This window comes from Trematomus bernacchii, unplaced genomic scaffold, assembly GCF_902827165.1.
Source record: "Trematomus bernacchii unplaced genomic scaffold, fTreBer1.1, whole genome shotgun sequence".
In the NCBI taxonomy this organism is placed as follows: Eukaryota; Metazoa; Chordata; class Actinopteri; order Perciformes; family Nototheniidae; genus Trematomus; species Trematomus bernacchii.
This window is the reverse complement of record NW_022987782.1, coordinates 1,347,945-1,370,482: the sequence shown is the minus strand read 5'-3', so window position 1 is coordinate 1,370,482 and position 22,538 is coordinate 1,347,945. Positions and strand designations below refer to the sequence as shown.

At 43.6% G+C, this 22,538-nt stretch overlaps 1 protein-coding gene across 1 annotated transcript in view; it reads left to right on the top strand.

Annotated features, from left to right (window-relative positions):
- The first annotated feature begins 4,847 nt into the window (after window positions 1-4,847).
- The window catches only part of ldlrad4b (low density lipoprotein receptor class A domain containing 4b), a 31,225-nt gene continuing 13,534 nt past the window's right edge, over window positions 4,848-22,538 (top strand). The window contains exon 1 of the mRNA XM_034149379.1: window positions 4,848-5,254. Within this exon, the coding sequence (XP_034005270.1) occupies window positions 5,161-5,254 (94 nt within the window). The 5' untranslated portion in view covers window positions 4,848-5,160. The remainder of the gene's footprint in view (window positions 5,255-22,538) is intronic.

Here is a 22,538-nt window from a genome sequence, read left to right as displayed (position 1 = left end):
AAATGGATCATCGTCATGCTTTGATCACAAAAGTCCCATGATAGAGGCTGCAGTCACATTAGGTTGTTTTTTTAATAAACTGGCATTAGAGATACAGGATAGACACTATTTCACTGGAGATGATACTCTTATGGCGCATTTCCACTACACGGCCTCGCTCGGTATGGCTAGGCCTCGTTAGGACTGGCTCACTTTATGGCGCATTTCCATTACAGTTTAGGAACTGGGGTAGTATCTATAGTAACGCAGTGTAGGCGGAGCCGTGACGTCATCTTCAATGAGAACCCCAGAAAAACAACACAGCCGTTAGCTGTTAGCACTCAGAGCTCACAGCTCCTCATATATGTTCAGAAACTAGACAAAAGTTAAACAAGTACAAACCACAGACTGCCTGTGTCATGGTGAATACAGTCGCTGCTTTATTTATGTCTGTATAGGCCGTTGTTGTGAGTGTGGACGGTCGGAGCATATATTGCGTTAGCTTAGCCGATGTCCATTTAGAAAACACGCATTTTAAAAGGTTTTTCGCCTGCCGTCTGTCTGCAGACTTGTCAAAGCATTAATTCATGGTTTTTACTAACCGGTATCAGTATGTTGTTACTTCGGCATCATTTTGAAATGTGTATTAGAATTAAATCACGGTCAAATATGTTCATCTTGTTGTAGTTGTAGCCCCCTTGCCAGCGATGCTCTCTCTAGTTTAGCATACTCAGCCCGACTCAGCCTGGTTGTTCCTGGCCCTAGAACCACGATTTTATGGGGCCAGAAAAACTGTGAATTAGGACCCGCCGGCCGGTACTAGGCCAAGAGGAAACGCAACCAAAAACGGGCCGCTGACGTCACAGCTCTCTTAAACGGGGCTCCGCGCTGCAGTGGAAACGCGCCATTATAAGCTGGCTTGATTGCATTGAGTATATCAAAGTGTTTCAGGTAAGTTGTTCTTTGTGTTAAAGTGTACTGACTGCAGAGACCTGCTGCCATTCAATGAAACATCTTAAAGGCTGCCATGAACATTGCTCCAGTTTGTAATTTTAGGATTAAATAAAGTAAATTGCTCATCTAGAGTCTTCACCTTTTGACATCATAGGGGTTAATTTGACAAATGTTTTGAAAGCTTCCTTGATAGCTCAATACATAATTTGTTTCACAATCTGATTTTGGACTACTTGTGACAAGTAAACGTCATGATGAGTCAAATCTGTGCAGCGTCCCTCATGCGATAAAGGTGGAGGAACACCGTTGTCCAAAACATACCGCCCCTGACCAGAAGAACCCACAAGGAGAGGATAGAGAATCAGCCCATATGTGATACAGAGATACAATTACATTTACTATATTATTCTGTAAGCAGGTAATATATTATATTTTTTTCAAGAATATTTGAATGTAAAAGACAGTAAAACACCCCTGCCATTCAGGATACATGTTATTTTCACACAAGAAAGAGGCTTTGCTTAGAATTATTGCCTGAGCTTTCCTACACTACGATTGAAATGGATTTGTGTGTGCTCAGTTTTCATTTAGAATAGTCTCACAGCCTTGTAGTCTCTGCAGGAACAGAGCACATCTCTGTAAAGGCTGAAGGATGGGACTGATTCCTCCTCTGTGTTCCCTCAGGGTTTCTGATGAAGACGAGTCGTAATTGATTTAAAGCTTAAACCTGTTCCCGGGAGACGGCTTGGTTTCAAAAAGTAAAAGAAGAGGAGAACTGAAGCAATACCAAACAAGTGGAGCAGCTTCTCCAGTCCATGTTTGGGATGGTGCATCAAACTGAGCTTTTCCAAGTAGAGCCACAAGATGGCGCTCTGAAGTGGTGTCTGCACAACAGCAGCAAACAAGTTCAGGGTTCAGGCCTGTATTTAAAGTGAGGGATGCTCCATTACCACTGAGGCCTTTACTGTGCAGCTGTAACAACATCAGCACGATCACATACCTGATGGTCTCTTCACATCTCGACTAAACATTCACACATCTGAGGCTGATCAGAAAATATAGGAGTGAAAATGTTTCTTCTATACCTTTTTAGTCCTTCACATGATGACAACACAAGAGGGAAACCTCTTCTTAAACTTCATCTTCAAATATGGATTATATCAGAACACACATACACAAAACAGGCTTCATATGTGGAGTGGTAATGTGATCAGGAGTGCTGGTTATGAGCAGACACATGGTGGGGGTGTTTCCTTTCCTGCCTGTTTCTAATGTCAAATATGTTAGGCATTACATGAGCATGTAATGCTTTGATTCAAACAAACACAACAGAAACACACGTAAAACTCCTGATTCAGCATGACCCATGTGTAAAGTATGCAAAGTTCTTTAATTATACTCATGCACATACCAGGCAACATAACCCTAAAGTTAGTATTCCTCATATACAAGATGAGACAGACGTTTCCTGAGAGAGACACAGAGAGGCTATGTGTGCAGAGTGTGTGTGTCAGTGTGTGTGTGCAGACTGCAGTCAGGGGGGATGGTAGGGGAGCTGGTAGACTAGAGTGCATTTGGTATTCAGCCGTGCCTAGTATTTATCTGTCTGCTGGCTGTCTGGTCTGGCCTGTTAGTGGTGTCACCCTGCGTGCTCCCCGGGGGACTCAATTGACGCTCCAGACAGACTGCGTGTGTGTCTGAGTGTTTGTGAGTGTTTGGCGGTGGTGGGGTGTTTTTGAGTGGATAGAGGTAGGTTGCAATAGCGAGAATCAATGTGTGTGAGTCGGGGTGTATATGAGAGCTTGTCTGGGGTGTGTTTTATATGTGTCTGTGTGAGGACACCAAAATGACCTCCCATTAAGGCGGAAAAACTATCCTCAGTGTCTCAATGGATAATTCTGCTTTAGCTGACAAGACAGCAGCGCCTCAATTTGTTGCTTCAATACAATTATGACAGCTGCCATGCGTTTGTAAATTGCGTCAGGGTCACGCGCCTATTTTTTCTCCCATTCCAAAAGTGTTAGTGCGCTCATGAAGGAGTGTCAAAGCCGTCAAGGAAAATATTTTCATATGATGGAATATAGAACTTGGCTAGTGATGCGGCAATTAATGCACAACATCTGTTCGAGCTCTTTGCTTTTCCCATTAACTTATTTTCCTTCACAGAGGTCAGTTGTGTTGGTTAATGGTGCTTTCAGAATTAAAATAGAGACCACCCCTGGATCAGGCATTTAAATATGATACTTTTATAATTTACTGCAGAATAGAGCCAACCACTGACAGACCCCCTGCTTTATTCTCTCTCTCTCTCTCTCTCTCTCTCTCTCTCTCTCTCTCTCTCTCTTTCGATCTCATACTCTATCGCTCATCTCAGTCTCTCGCTCTCTCACTCTAGCTCGATCTTGTCTCTCTCTCTCTCTCTCTCTCTCCCCTGTGTACCTGAAGTAAGGAACACTTTGTGAGGGGCCACCTAAAGACCCTTTAACGACCTGCTGGTCAAGACTGAAGTTCAGAGCCTCTCTCTGATTTGAACAGCTTAGTTTATTTATAGACTGAAGACAGTGTTGTGTTTGTTTGTTTGTGTGTGTGTGTGTGTGTGTGTGTGTGTGTGTGTGTGTGTGTGTGTGTGTGTGTGTGTGTGTGTGTATGTGTGGTTCTATGCTACACATGTGCCCCTGAACCACAAGACTGGTGCGGGGGGTCACCTCAAGGTTAGCCCCTTCAAAGGGCCGTCTCTATTGGCTGCGGCCCACCGTAACAAGGGAGTGAAACTGGAAACGCTCACCCCACCCTCCCCAAATAACACACCAGACCTGGCTGTCCCAACCCCCCCACCCCCCCTCTCCCCTGCTCTGCTCTCCCACAGCCATTGTCAACTGCGACCCGGCCGTCTGCTAGCCTTCTGAGTCAGGTCAGCCGAAGGGGGGGGGCACACACACACAAACATATAACCCCTGCCCCATCCCTACTCTGATGATGCCTTCAAGTCTTCCTAGTACAATTCTACATTGTAGTTGTGAATATGTATGTCAATGCACATTCAGGTCTTTTTAGTGACAAACTGTGTGGACCTTTCAATAACAGTACATTCATTTTGGTAAACTTTAACTTTAGAAATAATTGATGCTTTACTCATTCTGCAGGGAAACAGTAAAAGTGTTATGGCTAAAACCTTTTCTTTTAGTTTTTTAAGCTGCTTCAAGCAAAAACGTATGAAGCTGATAAACAGTTGCAGCCCTCTCAGTTGTATAAATTGCAATTGTACTAATGGTCAGGCAGCAAAAGAGCCAATTAATGCAATCTGCAGCTAATATATGCAAGCACCTCATGAATATTAACTACTCTCAAAAGACAGCACCACAACAAGCTTGACTGAAACAGGGGCCCCTGCACAAACAAATAGTATTTTACTCATTTAAAGACAGTAACTTGCTGTGACGTGCTAAACACTGTTCTTTTGGTGAGGTAATTTAAGCCTCTATAACAAGAACATTTGTTCAATTTCGTATGAGTATTCCTATAGTATGTGTACAAAAAGTTACTTATCAAATGGTAAAATGTTGCATCTCCTATTTGCATCATCCAACCAATATTTCCCCTTTAATGTTAACAACAAAAATGTATTTTGAGTCAGTTCAATCGCTACCCTCATAAGACATTTACACGCCCTGTCACATGATGCCTGTATTTGAAATCCAGACACTTCCAGTTTGTATTTTTTCAGTCTGAGATTAGGCCTATATGGTATTTTATAAAAATGGCCACCGGTTGAAGTTAGAATCGCTGTATTTCTGTCTGCTCCTGAAGGCAGCACGTCTCTTTCCCCCTGTCTGTCCCTCCTCTGGAGCCCTCTGATTGGCCAGAGTGTCAGTCTTTCAGTGTGTGGGCGAGGCCTCAGCCCGCTGTTTGCTCTGCTGTAGTAGAGGAAGGACAGCTGCTCTCGGCGGCGGAGGAAGGAACGGAAAACACTCTACAATGCGTTAGCCCGTGGCAATGGCAATGGCCCGTCCCCAAATCTCCTTCTAATTCACTCTGTGTGCCGCTCAGAGTCAAACATGGCGTGAGAATAACCGTGGAAAATAAGTGCGAAACTGTCGGGAGTTACTGTAGCGGCGGACTGCGCTGCCGCTGCCGGGAAGTTTTTTGTTGTTTTCCAGTCGTGGGGCCCCGACAGTGGCGGCGGCGGCGGCTCTCTCTCCGGAGTGGTGTCCCGGTCCGCCCAGCCCCATGCAAAACCTAACGGCCCCTGGCGGCCCCGGCAACTCCAATGTCACCTGCTCCTGCAACTGCACCGCTTCCCAGCCACAGGGAATGGAGATATGTGAGTAACATTTGTTGCGTTTCTCCTCAACGTTAAAAAGCTACCAGGAGTCTTTAGTGCCTAATCCCTTTCATACAGTGTAGCAGCAGAAGGAGGACTATCAGACATAAATTACTCTGACTCGCTGTTGGCCGGCTCCCCCCGGGCTGATAGCATTTTCCTTATGAAAAGTAGCCTATTACTGTAATACTACTGTATGGCACTGTATGTCTGCTGTCTAATATAAACATCATGGTGACATTAGAGTACTTACTCATTAGAGTACTTACTCGTGTTTAAAGTTTTTATTTAACTTAAAATACCCTACAATAATGACTTTTTAGTGGTTATCCAACTTTATTTGTGAGCTCTTTTAATTGGCTAGCCGTTAACATATGGGTTTGTCCTATTACATGTCTATGTGTATATGTTAATGTAAAAATCATTAGCATTAGCATTACACATATACCTACTTGAATGATTTACTATTTTATTGCAAGTTTCCTTTAATATTTCTTCCTACTTTAACTGTTCTGTTTTTTTTCTACTAGCGGTTTTCTGCCAAATGTTATATTCAAACTTTGGGATTGAGCCTTCTAGGCCTGCGGGGCTGTGCATATGCTCTGAGAGATCACCACAGAGGGTTAAATAGTTTGCCTGTCAGCATAGACAGGAAACGCTGGAATGGTATGTTATGTCTGTCTGCCTTGTGAGCAGCCCAGAGAGAAACTATCATTATCAGCTCTGCTCTAACACTGCTGTCTGCTGGATCCACTGCAGATGTTCATCTTTATGACTGAGGCACAGACAGACCCACACAAGAGCAGGCAAAGACAGACAGACAGACAGACAGACAGAGACAGACAGACAGAGACAGACAGAGACAGACAGACAGAGACAGAGACAGACAGACAGACAGACAGACAGACAGACAGACAGACAGACAGACAGACAGACAAGCTACAGACGGACGGACAGAGTTACAGTGATGTGTAATTTCCATTGGGGCCAGGCCTGGTGAACGCAGGATATTAGTTGTAGATTTGGTGTGTGTGTGTGTGTGTGTGTGTGTGTGTGTGTGTGTGTGTGTGTGTGTGTGTGTGTGTGTGTGTGTGTGTGTGTGTGTGTGTGTGTGTGTGTGTGTGTGTGTGTGTGTGTGTGTGTGTGTGTGTGTGTGTGGTGTGTGTGTGTGTGTGTGTGTGTGTGTGTGTGTGTGTGTGTGTGTGTGTGTGTGTGTGTGTGTGTGTGTGTGTGTGTGTGTGTGTGTGTGTGTGTGTGTGTGTGTGTGTGTGTGTGTGTGTGTGTGTGTGTGTGTGTGTGTGTGTGTGTGTGTGTGTGTGTGTGTGTGTGTGGTGTGTGTGTGTGTGTGTGTGTGTGTGTGTGTGTGTGTGTGTGTGTGTGTGTGTGTGTGTGTGTGTGTGTGTTGGCCTTGGCTGCAAAAAAAAAGTCAAATACTTGTGTGGATAAATACCAGCAGTGCACAGTGAATGTATGATTATTCATGTATGTGTTACTATGGCCTGGTAGTTTTCACTGTATTTCTCATCATCTGAACTAGTTGGAGGGAGCTCAATTCACAAGTGGTCTGAAATAGCTGTGTCCTACTGTAGTGGCCGTCTGGTTTGAAAAGAGCTCTTGTTTGTCGGCTGTGTTGTCATGCAGACTCGGCAAGGCTGAATAATGTAGCTCATGCTTTGATGATTTCTCTGGCTGGAGAAAAGAGCTACAGTCTGCCTTTTTTTTTTAAGCAGAGCGGGCGGTCTCACTGGTGTATTTCCTCTTTATTCAGACGAAGAGGGAAATTGAAAGGGACTAGGAACATAGAGGGATCACAGTGCAGACAGTGTGTCACGGCCAGGAATCGAACCTCTGCTTACATACTGGGATTCACGTGATTCGATTGAATTTGTGTTAGTCTCTAGCCATTGCTGTTCTTGGATTCATTGAGTGGTGCAGTTATCTCATATGTAGGTGTAGTATTATAAAGTCCTATAAAGTCCTAAACTGAAACAGCTTCATGTAGACTTGCTCCGTTTGTGCATACTCTTAAGCCTACAGTTAGCAGTCAGGGAAACACGATTAACCCTTAAGCCATTACTCATGTCATTTTCAAATGAAATGTTATAGGAGGTTAGACTTCTGTGTGAAGGTGAAGTCCCTGCAGGGTGACATCACGGGTAGGTCCTCTGCAAACATGTTCCACTCTTAAGTCATTTAATCTATCATGACTCTTATCAGTCCTGTCTTTCTTTAACAAGTGGGGAAATACCATATGCCTGCTGCACGAGGTCATTACACTTGTATAACTAATGCAAATACCGGTGTGTTTTCCATTCAACAAACCTCATGTTGATAGTGCTGGTTGTTTTGTTTTATGGATTCCAGAAGATTATTTCACTAAGTCAATGTTCACCAGCAATAAGAAACATTTCCAAGTAAAAAACGAAGATCTTAGGGTTCAAAGCTTTTAAATGATATAGGATTTATTTTAACGTTACTTAAAAACTATAAAAAGAAATTGCAAGCACTTTCTATATTTTCAAAAATATGCCTGAAATAAAATAATGATTAGATGTATAACCATAAAACTGTAAAGTACAGAAAACTTACATTTAAAGTTTGGTAGCAAATCTCAACAAATATCAAGCCAGACCCAGCCATGACTTAGAATACAAAGATGTTAAATGTGTAGTGTGTGTGTGTGTGTGTGTGTGTGTGTGTGTGTGTGTGTGTGTGTGTGTGTGTGTGTGTGTGTGTGTGTGTGTGTGTGTGTGTGTGTGTGTGTGTGTGTGTGTGTGTGTGTGTGTGTGTGTGTGTGTGTGTGTGTGTGTGTGTGTGTGTGTGTGTGTGTGTGTGTGTGTGTGTGTGTGTGTGTGTGTGTGTGTGTGTGTGTGTGTGTGTGTGTGTGTGTGTGTGTGTGTGTGTGTGTGTGTGTGTGTGTGTGTGTGTGTGTGTGTGTGTGTGTGTGTGTGTGTGTGTGTGTGTGTGTGTGTGTGTGTGTGTGTGTGTGTGTGTGTGTGTGTGTGTGTGTGTGTGTGTGTGTGTGTGTGTGTGTGTGTGTGTGTGTGTGTGTGTGTGTGTGTGTGTGTCCGGATGTAAACGGCCTGATCTGTAATCCTGTGTGTGAGTGCTGTTAGTGTGTAGGTGGCAGCAGGGTCATCTGTCAACTACCTCAGGCCAAACACGCACACTTGTTGACTCTCCATCAGACACATACACAAAGATGTACACATAGGCACGCACATTTACACCTAGCTATAGGCTCAGACACACACAGGCACTCTCAGGCTCAGCCAATATTTACCCTGCAGTCTCCCGCCAGACAGCCAATCCAATCTCTCACTAAGCTCTTTGTTGTTTGTCTGGGGTTGGTTTTTGCCTCTTTATTTTGTTTGTAGAGGTGTTGTACATTTGGAATTAGTTTGTTTTTTATTTAGTTTTATTATTAATGAATTTCAATAATGAGCCCTGGAAAAAAAAGAGACTTCAAACTCAGAGTCTGAGACAAAGCAGAGACCTTGGGGAGGGGAGTGGCAGAGACAACCTAACAACAACTTTAAGAAAAAAGAAAAAAAGGTTTTTGGGTTTTTCCTCCCAGACAGATTTATTCTACGATCACTGCTCCTATAATTAATTTCTAAGGGAATTTATACGCTTGGTTAGTGTTTCTCAGTGGAGCCCTATGTAGTCTGCCACCTCTCCTGAGCTGAGTGTTATGGCAGTGAACAGTGGTGCTCAACATGCGGGGGTTAAGAAAGGGCTCCTTGTCTGAGGGTCCCCAGACCCTGTGTTTACACTGTGAGCTGACCTGCTCACACACTCTGCGGGCCCCAGCAGCTTTAGCACATGTTCTGGTACAGAGCACTGCAAACTATCCATATTGTAAAGTCATCTGAGAGGATATTGTTTTTTTCTCAGTTACATTAATATAGCAGACTACTACTCCGGATGCTGAAATATTTAACTAGCCAAACTATGTCAGCGTAAGTGAGTTTCAAATTTCCGACCAACAATCCAACCACCCAAAAGAAAATCAATGTACTATTGCACAGTGAAGTACATATTCAAATAGGGGAAGATGGGACCAGTTCTTTTTTCGAAATTTTTATTTAACTATAACTTAACCTGTTAAGCCCGGAGCCCCCGCCCCCGGGGGCTAAAAACAACAATATTCACGAAACTGTGTCTCAGGGCTTCTTAACATTTAACAACCTATGAATGTGTCATACCCACTTAACGGGAAGAAACTCAGCTAACGGACTATATGAACAATTTTTACCGAAACAAAACACAACTCTAACGCCGAGCCTCTGAATTAGCACTAAGCGAAAGGGTGCTAATGCACTTAGCACATAACTCACGGTAGCAATCTTTTATACTTCATCGGATCTGCACAAACAAGATATCATATGAAAGCTGAGAATCCACAGATTCCAATGGTATAAGTATCATCACTGTGCGACCAGAACTCACGGCAGCGAAAGTCAGGAAAGACAACACACAACTTCACTTTACGTGGCCAAAACGGCAAATACGTTTTACCTTTGCTGTTTTATGATCAAAAGTTGTGTTCAAGCGCATTAAAACGCAGATAAACGCTGCTGAAGGTTAATCCAATGTCTCTGTGTCACTTTGAAATGATTACTGATAATCCATCATAACATTTATGGCAATAATCTGAGTTTTCATATAGAGTGTATGAGAGCTTCCGGTTTTGGGCATGCTGGCTGCGCATCACTCTCATTCACCAATGGTAATGTTTAGATGGATTTAGGAACTCCCTCTCGATTCTATTGGCTCTAACGGTTAAAAAGAGGTGTCAATCACCAACATCGATCGATGGGTTCCAGAGATATGGTAAATGCACCCAAATGACCTCAGAGGTGTTTTTTTCTTCTTCTAAATCTCTCTAAAAAGGTCAAATGTCACTTGTTTTGCATCAATCTTGATACAGGGTACTTATTATATGTTACAGGTTGAATTCCTAAAGCGAGGGATGCTCCGATCGCCAATTTTGGGGCCGATCGCCGGAATCAGTATCGGCCGATACCGATCGCCGATCCGATCGAGTGGGTGGGGGCTATGGGGTATCTTCCATTTAAAGTGATGTTTAAAACTCAATGGGGCTCATTCACTGGAGCTTCCACAAACAACAACCAACATAATTATTACATTCAAATGAAGTACATTATTCAAGTTTACATTCACTTTGGATAATAACACGGGAGAAATTAGCGGAAGCGATCTCTTTTCCTCTCTCCCTCTCTCTCTCTCTCTCTCCTGACAGCCCGTCAGTATCTCACGCAGCTCACTGATCCAGTAATGAGTGACCCGACAGTGAAGAATAAACATATTTATAACTAGTTCAGCTTGTTCCAGAGGTAGATAAAATAGCTAAGTGTGTTAGGTCTAACTCTTAATGTGTGTTCTGCTCCGCTCACCGGTCCGTCACAGCGGGTGGGCTGCAGGATTTCTGCTTCACACACGTTGCATACCGCTATTTTATTGTCTTTTTCGGACACCTTAAAATACTGCCAGACCGGTGAAGCCATTTTGGCGAGCTTGTTTTGCCGCGCACAGAGAAAAGTGTCATGTATTTTACGTCATGTGATCAGCTCTCCCGATCGGCATTTATAGAGAGCACCGATCAATCGGCAGAGAGTGAGTATCGGTTTTCACTATAAGTAATGTTTTTTTTAGGACGGACACTATAATTTACATTTCTTTACTATGTTCAATCTGAATTTACTTTAAAATAAAAAAATTCTATATTGATTCTGACTTTTCTACATCCAACTCACAGGTTTATCATTGCTTTGAGAAAAAAGATTATTAATTTACCCCTTTTAGAAGTGAAGATATAGTCATTTGTTCTGGGAATGTCATTTTCGAGCCCGAGACCTGACAAACAGGCTCAGGGCTTAACAGGTTAAATGGTGAATCAATTCAATTCAACAATCAAAATCTTTGCCAATTTAGTTTCTATCAATTGTCTAATCGATTATTCAACTTTGCTGCATCTCTATATTGGAATATTTAACCCACAATTGCATATTTGTCCATTAAATAGAAACATTCGAGAGGTGTAATGCAACATTTTTCACTCATTCACCCAAAATTCAGCCTTACAGTACATATCCTTTTTTCCCTTTGTTTATTCCACCAGAAAATAAACAACATGTACTGATGTAACCACTATTGGGTCAATGACTTTAACATTACCTTAAAATAAATGAAAAAAGGAAAGAAAGATAATCTCAGTATTGTGTTGGAGTCATGGACTTTTATGAAATAAGAACTGTCATTATTTATTTTATTGACTGATTTTATTTTGTATTTAATGTGAGCAAAAACTTAATTGACAGGTTCCATGGTATGTTGTATGTCGTGCCAGATATTAAAGTAAGCTTCATTTAAGTAATTTAAATAAAGGATCATGAGATCTCGGCATTGCACATAAAACCAATAGCATCATTAAAATCAACATTTGCCTGATGAAAGAAAACAAATCCCATCACAGTTCAGTTTCGTGCATTCATCTTCAAGAAGATGAGCATATCTGCTCTCTCTGGATCCAAACGGGCCCTTTCACAGCGTAGCATATCACCTGCTGAACTGAACTCTCTCTCGCTTGGCACGCTGCTTCCCTGAACACAAAGGTACTTGGTTGCCATACGAGACAGCATTGGTTGGAGTTTGGATGTGTTGCCACCTTTCCCAGAAATAAACTTCTTGCAGTGGTTACAGACCCCACCATTCAGACTGGCAGTGGTTACAGACCCCACCATTCAGACTGGCAGTGGTTACAGACCCCACCATTCAGACTGGCAGTGGTTACAGACCCCACCATTCAGACTGGCAGTGGTTACAGACCCCACCATTCAGACTGGCAGTGGTTACAGACCCCACCATTCAGACTGGCAGTCACATGCAGCCACACTTTAGATTTTCTAAAGTGACTCGTTTGCGGAGTTTCACGGCGAAATAGACATCGTAATTCCGACGGTTTGGGCGCGAGTTTAAGGATATTACGCCTCACTTTTATAAAAATAAAAAGTATCGAAAACCGGATCTGATTTCGGTACGGTATACCGTAGCCGCCAGTAACCGGTATTTCGGTAATACCGGGAACCGGTATGCACCCCTACTCACATTCTTATATTGTGGCCGTGCAGCACTGTGTTCTGAGGCTCTAAGCATTGTGGGAAATTCAGGTCAAGTTCAGGCAGCGACTTCCGAACTCCAAAGCAGCACAAAGGTCAACCCTCGTCCTTCCACTTGTCCTGACAGCACCTTCACTGCTCAGCGAATGACCCCGGCCCCCCCCAGCAGCATTCACAACCTTCTCACTGGCTGCTGGGCCTCCCTTTGTGTCTAGATATTGCATCCCCAACACACACACACACACACACACACACACACACACACACACACTAGACCTCCTCCATTGGTTCCCAAAATGCCCTTGGGACCAGGGCAGATTTGTAGTCCTAGTGTGTTTAAGACAGGCCATCCGTCAAGTGTGTGTGTGTGATGGTGGTGGCGGGGGGTGGTTCTGCTGTCTCGGTCAACATCTATTTACACACAGTTTGACTGTTTGAGATGCTAAAGAGTTCCAGTGAATGAATGGCTGTGGGAATGGACGGGACGTATTCAATCAGACAGTACACAAGCAAACTGTCTTTTTTGCCTTGTAGCGGATTAGTTTTTCCCAGCATTCAGACAAATCAAATGCTTGGCATGTTTATTACCCTTTGTGAGCCCAGCCTCTCTGCACGTCTCGTCTCTCCTTACATGAAACAAAGCAGCGATTATTGCTTTGAAATTACAAATGCTGTTTTGCGTCCCATGAAACAAAACGAGAAAAAAAACAAGGCAGAAACGCGATGCCGCCCGCTGCTTGTCAGTATTTGGGTAATCCATTTGTTTGTGTGTGCAGGAACACCCAGACAGTGGAATAATGACATGTCTCTTCAAGTGGTGTGCAGGATTTTGAAGAGGCTTATTTCAAAGGGGTGTCACTGGAGTGGGCGTTTTAGATGGCCCTACAAGATTACTTCAGTGGGGGGGGACTTTAGTGCCTAAGTTGCTTTTATAATCACTACTGTAAAAAAATAAATGTTGTCATTACCATTTTCATTCAATATTAGACAAAGGAAATATTTTCTCACAAGCAGAATGGAGACATTTCTACTTCAGTTTCAAGAGTTGTATAGGTGTTAACTTAAAGGAACAGTAACACTCTGCAACTCACAAATCTAAATAGCACTACAGGTACCACTACTTTGTGTAGTTTTACACTAAATGTAACTGTCCCTTTTTTACAGAGAACGAATTGAGATGAAAGCTGCAAACATTGTCATTATTTTTCAGTATATTATTTAACTTGTTAATACATTGTTTAATCCATCACATGGGTTGATTGGACCTTAAGTATATGATGAGAAAAGTACCCGCTATCCTCTTTATTCTCTGCAAAACTATGGCTCATATGTATCAAAAGCAAACTTGGATTAGTTTACCTTGTAAGGTCCTAGAACTAAAAGACACGTGTTATTTTTTTCAAAGCCTCATTCATAGGCTCCTGCTATCATGTAAAGGGGAACTCCACCAAAGGGGAACTCGGGGAGTACTACTGCACATGTAAAATAAGTTCATTAAAGCTAATGTGTCTCCAGAGGGAGCTGTGTGGAGCCTGATGAAGTGTCTCAACTGATATCACAGTCAGTGTCTGGCAAAAAAAGGGAGAGATGTCATAGCAGTGTAATGCTAATGTCAGTGTAGAATAGGGGTCGGCAACCCCTGGCACGCGTGCCACCGTAACCAGTGGCACACTAGGAATAAGTGTGCAAAATATTTAAATTGTATTTTCGGATCCTAAATGAGACCGCCGCCAGAGCGCGTCTCCCCGTTACCTGCAGAAGGAAGCCATGCACGCAGCGCAGCCCCGCTCTCTTTAACTCCAGGCGACTTTCTGCCGCTTCCCTCCGTGGTGCAGTGCTGATCGTTTCACCACAGAGGAAAGCACTTCACAAATTGCAGTACCCATAAGGAGCTGTACACATGCCGTAGTTTTTGCGTGGCTGTGTCTTTAGTTGAAAGCCCAGTGGCGATCTGCTCATCTCTCATCGAAATAACATGCTACACAGGGGCAGACTGGCCATGTGTGTTCTGGAGAATCACAGAACGGACGATCGTCCTTATTATTATGCCGTTTAAACCAATTATTTAAATTTGTTTGTTAAATTCGGCATCATGTAAGTTGCGCTGACAGGTCCACACACTGCTTCCCCGCAGCGAGGCTCTCCTGTTGACAGTTCACAAGCGTCAAGCTCCTCTTTAAACTTTTTCTGCCCTGTAGGTCTACTCTAAATGAACCCAAAAAGCATTTTATCACCAAAGCAGGTCTGAAGTTTGTCAGTGCTTAAAATGATCTTCTTCCTTATTTATACGTGGATATAGAGTGGTGCAGGGATGACGTGTTTTTGTAGGCTGACTCGGAAGTAAACTGCGCATGGGTTCCCTCAACAAAAAAACTATGGGATTCCTCCATAGGATTTTGGAAAAGAGCTCGAAATAAGGTCTGTGTAAAACGAACCTGTTAAATGATAAATGCACGTTTTGTTCAGCCGGATAATATCCACATGTCAACCCTACTTTTCTAATTTTCTAATCGTAAATGTAATCGCCAGAAGCAAAATGCTAACGTTATGCTATAAACGAACTACAGCAGAGTACAGCAGGGTCGCTGCTTCAACGTCACGCCAACTTAAGATCCATATTCAAACATACAGATTCTAAATGGTACGAGTTGAAGCGTTTGTTTGAACAGTTTGCAGGAGGCAGGTACTTGCTTTCAAGCAGAACAGGGCAAACAAACTTAGAGGAGTGTTTACGCGTTCGGCGTAATGACGTACAACGTCCTCGACAATTTCTGTAGTCCTATTCAGCCACTTGTTAACAACCATCGTTTTTCAGACGCGTAAACTCTTCAGAAATCACCAGTGGGGTCACTGCTGATGGATTTAATGTCGTAGAACAAAACGTGATCCGTCTCTTCAATTTGTGTCAACCACAGACCTTATTTCCAGCTATTTTCCAAAATACTACGGAGAAATCCCATTGGCTCTGAGACGAGGGAACCGGTAGTGGTAAAATGCTGACTCACTTCCGGGTTTTAGGACTCGTCACTGCACCACTCTATAGTTGTCTTTATGCCATTCTAAGCTGATTTTAGAACTTTTTAACGTTTTTTCTTTTGAGGAAAATGTTTGTGTGTATTTTTTCTAGCAGAAACCGTTCATTATAGATAATGCAATTCGTTTTTCAGTTTGAGTTTTTTTTAAACGCAGTCGATCAGTCAGTTGCCTAATTTAAGCTTCAATTAATAAGGAAGAAGCTTGGTGCCGCATTTGCGCATAAGGTGAATTGCGCCGCATTTGGGCATATGACGAGGCCCCCTCCGCAAGGTGACGCCCCACGCAGTCTGCGTGATCTGCGTGTAGGGAGGGGCGGGCCTGGTAGCAACACAGAGGAAGCTACTGCAGAACCCTGATGCAGAATATGAATCCACTATTTTGCTACAAAGTGACCTCATACTGGAGATGAGTCATCTCATTTGGTTGTGTTGTATGTATCACTCACTTTTATATAGCCTTCTGTTTTAATGCAGACTTTCAAACTTTCCTGTCAACTTTTCCTGATGTTGTGTTTGCACATGTCTCCACCTTACAGGAAGTGTGTTATCCAAACTTAACATGCCTTATACCTAAACCCCCATCTTACCTGTAGCCTCACATCCTCACTACCAGTGCTGGACCCCTCATCCCCCCAGCACTATCTTCTCAAAGGGGGCTAAATCCAGCCTGGCTGTGCTCTGCGTCCGACCATATCACAGGAAATTGGAAGGATTACACTACGCACAGAGAAAGAGAGCAGGAGTAAGATCGCCTAGCAGCTGGATGAACTAAAGGTGAAATTACCCAGCAGCAGTTTATGAATATATAAATAAATGAGTGTAACCTGGACCACATAACAAGTGTTATTACTTTTGGTACTTTAGGTATTTTTCGATGGCAATAATTGTTTTCTTTTACTTTTTGGGATTGTGAATGCAGGGCTCTTAAATTGCTCCTTTTTACTATGGTTAAATATCTTCTACTTCTTCAGACCCTGCATATAGGGGCCACAATCTTCTACCACAGTTGATGTGATTTTATATCATTTAGTACCACTGTTGATACGAACAGTAGGTTTTGGAACATTGTGCAGTGAGCAAGTGCTGTCCGCGCGGTATTTTATAATCTTTTTACATTTTAACCCAGTTTAACCTCCCAGCCTGGAGTCAAGTAGTAAAGGAAGTGTGTGGGCATCAGATCCTCTTCCTCCTCTCCTCTTCCTCCTCTCCTCCTCACTGCTTCTTGTTGTTGGCTGATGATTCTGAGCGCTCTCTGATTTGAGTCCCTCTCTCTTCTCATCCAGACACACGAGTCAGACAGTGGTGTCTGATACCTGCCTGCCCCCCCCCCCCCCCCCCCCCCCTTCCCTCGGCACCCACCAGCTGACCCCAATCAGGCACAGGGCCTGCTCTATTGTCTGGCTGGGGAGAGGAGACACACACACACACACACACACACACACACACACACACTCAGACAGGGGGTCAGGGGGAGATAGAGGATGTCTGGTCTGCCTCTGACTCCCAACCCCCCAACCATAACACAGCATCTCCTTCGCTCCTCTCCTCTCCCCTTCTCTCCTCTCCTCCTCCTCCTCTTCCTCTCTGCAGACTCTGGCAGGCCCAGATGTATGCAAGGTGTTTAGGATTGGCATTGGTTAACTAAGTCATCAGGCGACATGAATGAGTCAGCATGGTGAACGGAGAATGTTTTGCTCCCCATGCTGACAGCTTCTCTCCGTCTATTGCAGACTGCTGCCTCGGTGTTGGAACCATGTTTGCTGTGGTGAAAGCACTCTGAGTTTGTTGCAATATGGGCTATACGTTATCTGCAATGCCCGCTTTCTCACAAGAGAAACTAGTTTGTGAATGCGTTCATTGACTTTGCCTATCAGAGGTACACTATCCTTCAGTGTTGGGGCTATTACTCGTAGCATGTAACAAATCAGATGAGATCGCAACATTGAGCGAGACTACAGAGTGGTTTGCTTTCGAGCGCATTTTGGAATTAGATTGTTTCATCAGCAATCTGATTATTTATTTTTGTGTTATTTGTGTGCCATAGAGCTCCATTGTTTTCCAAAAACTACTATTAAACTCATCACTCATCTACACTGTTGCACCCTGAACTCTCACACTCCGTTTACTATTATTTGATTAATGTTTTCTAAAAACCTGAAGAGACTTGTCCATGACATATATATTTGTTCTTAGTGTTTCTTCAGTATGATGGGCTTGGTGTTGAGTGCCAAAAGATATACTGCAGCACAATCCTTATGCTCTAATGTAATTAGACTGGTTAGTCTCTTTAATACTTTACTGTAGCTATGGATGTCAAAGCATTTTAAATAAAAAAACTCACCAAATGTATAGTACAATATTTAAAATGGATCCTATTACACTTAAAATGATGTATAGATAGATAAACGGACAGGGAAATCTGAAGAGATAAATGCATCATGTAGGCTAACTGAAAGTACTTGACTCAGAGTTTAAGTGGCCATTTGTGTTGAACTTTTATAAGTTCAGCCACTCACCAGACAGAGCCTTTCTTACTATATATAGGAGGTCTTTTTAGTTTAAATCGAGATGATCACATGGATGGCACGCTCTTCACCTGTCTTCCCTTTCTGATCTTCATGCTCTGCGTTCTGCTGGAAGCTAACGTGGCTCCTGGCTAGCGTCGCTAATGATGATTAGGGCATGGAGATCCTGCATGTGAATTATTAATATAGGTCATAGTCACAGCATCCGGCTTGGCCCTGCCCAGTGCCGTCCCAACACTAACACACATTAGCCCCGGATCAGTTGCACCCAGGTCTGCACCAGGTGAAGCTCCATGAGAGGGTCCCACCAAAAATCAGCCACATCATTCAATAACTATCTATTCCTAACCCTTCAAAGCAGTCAAACATTGCGTGCGTGCGTGCGTGCGTGCGTGCGTGCGTGCGTGCGTGCGTGCGTGCGTGCGTCCTAAACGGACAGACATGCCCTCTCAGCTGTTTCTTGTCTGCAGAAGCACACACAGCCTGCAGCTCCATGCAGCATTGAATGTGAAGTCAGTGAATCAGCCTCAATATTTTGTAATCCTTCTTTAAAAGATCTGTTCTTTTACACAACTTCTGCCCTCTAAAAAGAAAGAGTAAGCACACAAACTACTAAATTGATTACTAAAAAGGTATAAAGTTTGCGTGGGTGTTGCCTAGTTGTCGATATCCGGTTACACTCCGTCTCCCAAAAGAGTTATACCTCGTCGAGTCAGAAGCTGCTTTTTATTCTGCAGTATTCGCCGTCAGCTGAACTCCCCAAGTGCTTTTTCTACAGAGAGACGGAGAAAAGAAAAGGAAGGAAGAAATCGGTGTGGGTGGAAAAGTGTGTGAGAGAACGCAATAAGGTATATAAAAGGGGAGGGAAGAAAGAGGCAGAGAGGGAAACAACGAGAAGGAAGGAGATCTGAAGTTAGTATTTTGTATTACTTTTAAAGTAACTACTACAACTTTGTTAGTGCTCACTAACGGCAAAATCATATCTCCTCTCAGATACAATGAGGTTGTGTTTTCTCACCTATATTTTGAAGAGGGATTAACTGTAAGATATTAGTGAAAGGATGTGATCATTGTCATGAGATTGTTGCTGAAGCAGAGTGCAGAGTAATGGAGGCTGCTGCAGCATCCGGCTGCTCCTGCCAGAGGACTGAGCACTTCTTTATCGTGAAGACACCAGCTTCTCTCCACATTTAACTATCCTCCCCTCTGTTTGACCCCCCACTGCCCCAGGTCTATTTTCACTTCCTTCCCTCTCTCAGCAAGCCTAAAACATCCTGGTCATCTCCAAAACACCACCACCATCTTTGAGAAAGATGCCCCCCCCCCTTCCGCACTCCGCCTGCCTGCTTCTTCTTCTTCTGCAGCTTCTTTTCTTTTTTTGCAGTTTCTTCTGTGTTCCGCAGCTGTTGCTCAGCACCGCTCTGAAGTTCAGCCCGCGGTCACGGCCAAGTGTTCCAGGGATGAAAAAAGTTTTTTTGATAGGACTTTTTTTCCCGCACGCACTTCCCTTTATCTTGCAGATTTCTCTTCATGTACAAAATGGTCCCCTGACGTCGCCCCCCTCTCTGCTGCATCCTTTATCACTGATACACTTTCTCTGTCTTTCTTTTTGGTTCTCTCGGTCTCCATCTCTCTTTCCTGTGTAATCCTGCCTGCCAGGCATTACTTCATGGGGAGGGGGGGTTCGCTGTGTTGGATTGCACAATGCGCGTGCATGTGGAAGGTATCTTAACAGCCCATAATGTGAGAATCAGAGGGAGTGGGAGGGAAGGCAGGAGACAGAACGAGGCGGGACAAGAGATAGGGAGGCAGACATGACTAGAGTACATTGGTATAGTAGAAAAGAAGAGGTGGAGGTTGACATTTGGAGAAGAAAGGAGAGCAATAAATCATGAAAGGAAAAGCATGGATGGATTAAAAATCAGAAGGATAAATAGAGAGTGAAGGAGAGTGAGAGGAGGAGACATAATGAAAGAGAAACAGAAACATAGAGAGAAGGACACGGTCCATGTTGGAGTGACAGCCTCTACAGCACTGAGTCACAGCAGAAGAAAACGCCACGCAAGCATATGCTGCTGAGGAGCAGTTCTTTCCAAAATGGAAACCAGTTCTGATTAGCAGGAAGGGATTAAAGTGAGTTATTACAAACAGACGGAGTGTAATTACACACCAGAGGAGGAGGCTGTAGATGTGTTAGAGGTTTTATGTGTACCTCTGAATGAGTTTCTGATGAGGTGTGAAAAGGGGGTGCAACTTCTGTTGCTAATATGTACATTTTTATCAACTCATTTTTTGTATATGTTTTCATTCATCATAATCATAAGAAGGGTAAACTTTCCCAGAAAGTTTGATATGTCTCTTAAGTTAGTTTAACTAAGAGAAATGTAAATGCTACTGCATACAACTCAAACTATGACAACGATTATTTTCATTATCCGCCAATCTGCGGAGGAATTTCTTTATTATTTGAAATGATGATGATTCAAATGTTAAAAAACTAACTGAAAACTTTAAACATTTCAATAATCACCTACAGGGTTAATACCTAGTTTTCAGCATGTTATCTAGTGCTCAAGATGTGTCACATTCACTTATGAGCATCCGTCTGGGAGGCTCTACAACTTGACTGTTGTTGAAACCCTACTTTGGAGTTGCATGGGGAAATGGCCTCTCTTGGTGAGGTGTGTGGTGGTTGGAGATAGTTGGCTGTGCTATCAAATGAACATGTGCCAGGCAGAAGGCCTCTCATTTCCTCCTCTCTCTCTTCTGTTTGGTTATTCTCCACCCTTTTCTTGTTCAGTCTCAGATATGATACGCTTTGTTGTTTGTCTCCCTGTAACATCTGTCTTCCTTAACCACGCTCTCCCCGCACCGATCCTCTACCTCCCCCTCTCCTCCTCTGTCCTCCCCCGTCTTATCTCTGTTCCTCCCTGTGTCCAGTATCTATTTTTTCAACCTGAGCCTTATTTTCTTTCCTTCTCGTTGTTTTCTTCCATCAGCTCTGCGTTACTCCTTTTTTATTTCTTTTCCCTTTGTTCTCACGTATCTCCCTTGTTTGGTTCAGACCTCAGCATGACTTGACCTCTTCCTGCCTCCTGTGATGTTGACCTGAACCAAAATAAGGACAGCAGGATCATTTTGATAAAGCAGGTTAAACAACACTAGTAACTCACAGGTTATTATGGTCTGTAGGACATCTGCCTGCCAACCCAACCAAGAGTTAGTATTATTAGTTAATACAATGTAGCCATCTCTTTGAATGGAAATATAAAAATGTCAGGGCATAAAAAATGATTTATTACCTTTATGACCTCAGAGTAGAACATGGCAGAGCCGTCAGTGCCTGAAAAACCGTTAGACACACACAAACACACCTGCTTTGAGCAGCATGCTACAGCACAGGCTGAACTCTAGTTATAGAAAATGTACCTCTACACTAATTCGCCTGACGACCCTGGCTGACCCCAGGCAACATGTATACACACACGCACACACTCACTTTAACCCTGACATTACTGACCCTGGGCTCTGGTTCAATCACGCGGAGAGAGTGTAGTCAGTCTTGCTTTAGGCAGGGGGGGGAGGGGAGGGGGGGGGGGGGGTGGGTGTCTAGACGCTATCCTGTCTGTCTGGCTCTGATAATGTACACACACCTTAAAGAGACGTGTGTGTGCAGTGTTTCCCCTACCATTGCCCTGCCAACGGAGCCCCGTGCCCCCCCTTGCACAAAATTGCAACTAATCTATATCTACTGTCACTTTTCACATTAAACTAAACGCTTTCATTTTAAGTTGTGAGTTTAGTGTTTTTGACCCTAAGAAACACTGATGCATTAATCAATAACAATAATCCACAGCTCCTCCCTCTGCTCCTGAGGATTTAAAAAATATATATCTCGATGACACCCCCCCCCGCTCAGGGAGCACCCCCCGGGGGTGGGTGTGTGTGTGTGTGTGTGTGTGTGTGTGTGTGTGTGTGTGTGTGTGTGTGTGTGTGTGTGTGTGTGTGTGTGTGTGTGTGTGTGTGTGTGTGTGTGTGTGTGTGTGTGTGTGTGTGTGTGTGTGTGTGTGTGTGTGTGTGTGTGTGTGTGTGTGTGTGTGTGTGTGTGTGTGTGTGTGTGTGTGTGTGTGTGTGTGTGTGTGTGTGTGTGTGTGTGTGTGTGTGTGTGTGTGTGTGTGTGTGTGTGTGTGTGTGTGTGTGTGTGTGTGTGTGTGTCACGGAATGTCCAAGAGTTCTGCACTGTTGAGGAACCGGAGATCTATGTTTTTCATACATTACATAACTACACCGTTGTTGTGTATATGTTATGACAATACACTTTGGATTCTTGAAAAGAGCTACGAGCAGATGTAACCAGACCCTAGGTTAGTCTAACTATTAGGAACAGAAAATAAATGCACGATTGCATTTTTACAGGCCTGCGTCCTGTTTCATCTTGACCTGCTGTACTAGACCTGCTGTGCACACAGTGTTCCTCTGCTTCAAGACTCAGACGAGAACACTGTTATTGGCCAGGTTGGATTAGCCATCCTGTGTGAGTCCTGCTTTTAAACCCCATTTAGTCTCTGCTGGGAAACACAGA